The sequence below is a fragment of the Vitis vinifera genome, chromosome 9 (assembly GCF_030704535.1).
Source record: "Vitis vinifera cultivar Pinot Noir 40024 chromosome 9, ASM3070453v1".
Lineage (NCBI taxonomy): Eukaryota > Viridiplantae > Streptophyta > Magnoliopsida > Vitales > Vitaceae > Vitis > Vitis vinifera.
Genome location: NC_081813.1, coordinates 12,185,573 through 12,190,739, shown reverse-complemented (window position 1 = coordinate 12,190,739; position 5,167 = coordinate 12,185,573). Strand labels below are relative to the sequence as shown.

Below are 5,167 nucleotides of genomic sequence, written 5' to 3'. Positions count from 1 at the left end.
CTTATGAGGAGTGTTTGATGCATTTAGAAGCTGTTCTCCATAGATGTATTGAGAAAGACCTAGTGCTAAATTGGGAGAAGTGCCATTTTATGGTACAAAAAGGAATTGTCTTAGGACATATCATCTCCAAAAATGGCATTGAGGTAGATAAGGCAAAGGTGGAACTTATTGTTAAGTTGCCACCTCCCACAAATGTTAAAGGAATTAGGCAATTCCTTGGACATGCAGGATTCTACAGGAGGTTTATTAAGGATTTCTCAAAAATCTCAAAACCTCTGTGTGAGCTTTTGGTAAAGGATGCCAAGTTTGTGTGGGATGAGAAGTGTCAGAGAAGTTTTGAGGAATTGAAGCAATTCCTCACAACTGCACCAATAGTGAGAGCCCCAAATTGGAAATTACCTTTCGAGGTAATGTGTGATTCAAGTGATCTTGCTATGGGGGCTGTTTTAGGGCAAAGAGAAGATGGAAAGCCCTATGTGATCTATTATGCAAGCAGAACTTTGAATGAGGCTCAAAAGAACTACACAACTACTGAGAAGGAGTTGTTGGCTGTAGTTTTTGCCTTGGATAAGTTTCGTGCTTATTTGGTAGGGTCCTCTATAGTAGTGTTCACTGACCATTCTGCTTTGAAGTACTTGCTAACCAAGCAGGATGCCAAGGCAAGATTGATAAGATGGATTCTTTTGCTCCAAGAATTCAATCTCCAAATCAGGGATAAAAAGGGGGTAGAAAATGTGGTAGCTGACCACTTGTCCAGACTAGTGATATCACATGACTCACATGGTCTACCTATCAATGATGACTTCCCTGAGGAGTCTCTCATGTCAGTAGATGTAGCTCCATGGTATTCTCACATTGCAAACTTTTTGGTTACTGGAGAAGTACCAAGTGAGTGGAGTGCTCAAGACAAGAGGCATTTCTTGGCTAAGATCCATGCCTATTATTGGGAGGAACCTTTTCTTTTCAAATATTGTGTAGATCAAATTATAAGGAAATGTGTTCCTGAGCAAGAGCAATCGGGAATTCTCTCCCATTGCCATGACAGTGCTTGTGGAGGTCATTTTGCCTCTCAGAAAACAGCAATGAAAGTGATCCAATCAGGCTTCTGGTGGCCCTCTCTTTTCAAGGATGCCCATTCTATGTGTAAGGCATGTGATCGGTGTCAAAGGCTTGGTAAGCTAACACGCCGAAATATGATGCCCTTGAACCCCATCTTAATAGTGGATATCTTTGATGTCTGGGGTATAGACTTTATGGGACCATTTCCAATGTCATTTGGACATTCCTACATCTTGGTAGGAGTGGATTATGTCTCTAAGTGGGTAGAAGCAATCCCATGTAGGAGCAATGATCATAAGGTGGTACTTAAATTCCTCAAGGACAACATCTTTGCAAGATTTGGAGTGCCAAAGGCCATTATAAGTGACGGGGGAACCCACTTTTGCAATAAACCTTTTGAGACTCTTCTAGCCAAATATGGGGTTAAGCACAAGGTAGCTACACCTTATCACCCTCAAACTAGTGGCCAAGTTGAGTTAGCCAACCGTGAGATCAAGAATATATTGATGAAGGTGGTCAATGTGAATAGGAAGGATTGGTCTATCAAGCTCCTGGATTCCTTATGGGCTTATAGGACCGCTTACAAGACCATTCTAGGAATGTCTCCCTATCGCCTTGTTTATGGCAAAGCGTGTCACCTTCCAGTGGAAATTGAGTATAAAGCATGGTGGGCAATCAAAAAGCTCAACATGGATTTGTCAAGAGCCGGGTTAAAGAGATGTTTAGATTTGAATGAATTAGAGGAATTGAGGAATGATGCATACCTCAATTCAAAAATTGCAAAAGCAAGATTGAAAAAATGGCATGATCAGTTGGTAAATCAGAAGAATTTTACCAAAGGACAAAAAGTTTTGCTTTATGACTCTAAACTTCATCTCTTTCCAGGTAAATTGAAATCAAGGTGGACGGGTCCTTTCATAATTCATGAAGTGCATCCCAATGGAGTGGTGGAAATATTCAATCCCACAGGCAATCAAACCTTCAAAGTCAATGGCCATCGTCTCAAGCCATTTATAGAGCCTTACAGTACAGACAAGGAGGAGATCAACTTCCTTGAACCACCACAACTTTGAGGAAAAGCAGGGTATCATGGGCTAAAGAAGTCCATGAATTTTTGTTATAGTTTTATAGTTATATTAGTATTTTTATTTCTTTATATTTTAATTTTTCTTTAAATCTTAGTTTATTTTGTCTTAATTCAAGTCAATTTTCATGATAAATTTCAGAAAAAAATCATGAAAGGTGAGGAGAGCTCTTCAAAAGCAGAACAGGGGAGTAAAATCAAGGAAGCAGAGCACCCAATTTCAAGGTGCCAAAATTTTCGCACACCTGATTTCAAGGTGCGAAAATTTCGCACACCCAAAACCAAGGTGCGAAATCCTTGGGCCAAAAGAAGCCATTTTCGCACACCCCTACCTCAAGGTGCGAAATCAATTTCAAGGTGCGAAATCCCTTTTCAAGGTGCGAATTTCCTAAAATCCAATTTCGCACACCACTGTGGAAGGTGCGAAAATTTTCGCACTGTGCGAAATCCTCTCCTGGCACACGTGTGCCAATTTCGCACACCTCAAGCTGATTTTCGCACTGTGCGAAATAGTGTGCGAAAATTTCGCACACCACTATTCAAGATGCGAAAATTTCGCACACCCCCTTTTAACGTGCGAAATCATCAGCCAAAGGGGTGCCATTTTCGCACACCCAATTCCAAGGTGCGAAATTTGCAGGCCAAGGTGCGAAAATTTCGCACGGTAAAATTTTAACTTCTAAAAATTTAAAACCGACTTTTAAATTAAAATTTTACCCCCGAAATTGTGCCTAACGTCCAAAAACGACTTTTCGGTTGCCTTGGAAAATTTTAAAAGATCAGAAACCCCTTAAACCTCATTCCTATATAAACCCCTGAAGTCCAGAAGCTCAAAGGACTCTCTTAAGCACCAGCTGAAAAACCTCTGGAATCCCGAACACCCATCTCCCTTCATTTCGGCCATGGCGAAGACCAGAGGAGGCCTTTCCGCCTCCCCATCCTCACCGACACCTCGGCCACAGCGAGCCGCCATGGGAGCCGCACCTTCACCTCCCGTTCAGGCCCCGGCCATTCCCCCATCTGAGGGGGAAGCTCCTTCTCAGCGCCGATACCCCACCCGGAGGCCACCCGCGGACCCTGTGCCACCAGTCGAACAGGCCACGAGCCCTGTTTCTCGGCCCCCTGCGAAAAGGTCCAGGTTCTCGGGTCCTGGAGAGCCATCCCACGCACCTCAGCCAGAACCAGCTACAGAGGAACCTCGGATTCCAGTCGACATGCCTCCCGAGGCCATTATCAGGCGTCCCATGATAGCTGGACCGCCGATTGAGGGTAACCTGGATTGCAGAGATCGACCCTTCCATTCTGAGACCTATTTTGATATAGAGGCCCTCAGACAGCAGCCAGAGCTCAGAGATTCATTCCGACTGCTGCAGAGGTATCACATGGAGTCTTTTCTCACTCCTAGGCAATTCTACTATCCCAGAGTAGTTATAGATTTTTATCAATCTATGACTACTCGAGGTCTCCGCAATCCTACCCTCATCCAGTTTACTATAGACGGACGTCAGGGTGCCATTGGAGCTCGTCACATTGCTGAGGCCCTCCATATACCTTATGAGCCCGTATTTCAGGCAGATTTCAGGGAGTGGTCCTCATTCTCTCAGAGTGACATGGTCCGCATTTTGTCCAGGGGGACTTCTACAGCCTCGGTATTGACCAGGAGAGAGCTTCCATCTGGGATGCTCCTCATTGATGTGCTCCTGCGTGCCAACCTATTCCCCCTTCAGCATAAGGTTCAGAGGAGAGGAGCTATACTTGAGGCGTTATTCAGGATTTCTGAAGGCTATTTCTTCGGCCCTCATCATTTGATTATGACTTCTCTTCTTCATTTTGAAGAGAAAGTCCATCAGAAGAAGCTTCAGAGGGCAGATGGCATCCCATTACTATTTCCGAGGCTCCTCTGCCAGATTTTAGAGCACTTGGGCTATCCTGAAGAGCCCCGTCTTGAGAGGCGCCGCCATTGCCGAGAGGACTTCTCTCTCGACAAATGGCATCACTTGGTAGCCTATTTTGCACCCCAGGGAGCCCCAGCTGTGCCTGCACCTCCAGAGCTACCCCGAGATGAGCAGATACCTCAGGCCGAGCAGGATGAGATTCTCACAGAGACACCACCTCCTGCCCCTGCAGCACATCCCTCAGAGCATATTCCTGAGCCTGTACATCCTATTTCTCCTATCACTCAGGGTGCTCCACCAGTCGCGCCAGCTACCCCAGCACCTCCTCCTCCATCTGAGCCCACTGTCACCATTTCTCTTACAGAATTCAGAGGCTTAGAGCGTTCATTGCGGACACTGAGCACTGCTCAGGATTCTATTATCCACCAGATGGCCACTATTCGTGCACACCAGGATCAGATCATTGCTACTCAAGCTCAGCATACCACGATCCTTCATCAGATTCAGCAGCATCTGAGTATGCAGACTCCTCTTGGGCATGATAGATCTGCACCATCCGAGCCTCTAGTGCCAGATGAGGAGAGCTTGCCAGCTGAGCAGCCTATACCAGAGGAGGAGATCAGAGCAGAGCCATCACATGACCCCACTCATATCTGATCTTTTTATGATTTACATTATATATTAGACTTGTAAATCCCATCTTTTGCATGTGTTATAAACTGGGATTGGAAGTATTACTTGAAATCATACATTGTATATTCCTTTTACAAGTAATATATATATATATATATATATATATATATATATATCCTTTTTGATTATATTCCTTTTTCTCATTACTCTTTTGTCTTTGGAACATGTGGTTTAAGGTATTCCATACCTCCTATACACTCAGACTTTGTCTCACTCAGGAGGTACCACTTCCTCCCTTTATTTTTAATCGCTTTTGAAACATTGGGGACAATGTTCAGCTTGGTTGGGGGGAGAGTTGAGAAAGGAAGTTTTGTTGTTAATACTAAGTTATTTTGGTATTTTAGTTAATTTTTGCTTAAATTTTAAAATTTTTAAAAGTTTTTTTTGAATCATTCTCTATGGTTGTTAAAGATAATTTCTCAAAAATAAAATAGGA

The 5,167-nt window shown here is 43.8% G+C and overlaps 1 protein-coding gene across 1 annotated transcript; it reads left to right on the top strand.

Moving 5' to 3' along the window:
• The first annotated feature begins 3,045 nt into the window (after positions 1-3,045).
• LOC132254279 (vegetative cell wall protein gp1-like) lies at positions 3,046-4,580 on the top strand. Its single transcript, XM_059739574.1, has 4 exons — positions 3,046-3,412; positions 3,605-3,705; positions 4,165-4,420; positions 4,540-4,580. Exons 1-4 carry the CDS (start codon positions 3,046-3,048, stop codon positions 4,578-4,580), a joined length of 765 nt encoding a protein of 254 aa, XP_059595557.1.
• Positions 4,581-5,167: the final 587 nt, after the last annotated feature.

Coding starts and splice junctions, on each gene's coding strand:
- LOC132254279 (XM_059739574.1), top strand. CDS start 3,046: ATGGCGAAGACCAGAGGAGGCCTTTCCGCCTCCCCATCCTCACCGACA. Junction 3,413..3,604: donor AGCTGGACCGCCGATTGAGG/GTAACCTGGATT, acceptor TGACTACTCGAG/GTCTCCGCAATCCTACCCTC. Junction 3,706..4,164: donor TCCATATACCTTATGAGCCC/GTATTTCAGGCA, acceptor TTTGCACCCCAG/GGAGCCCCAGCTGTGCCTGC.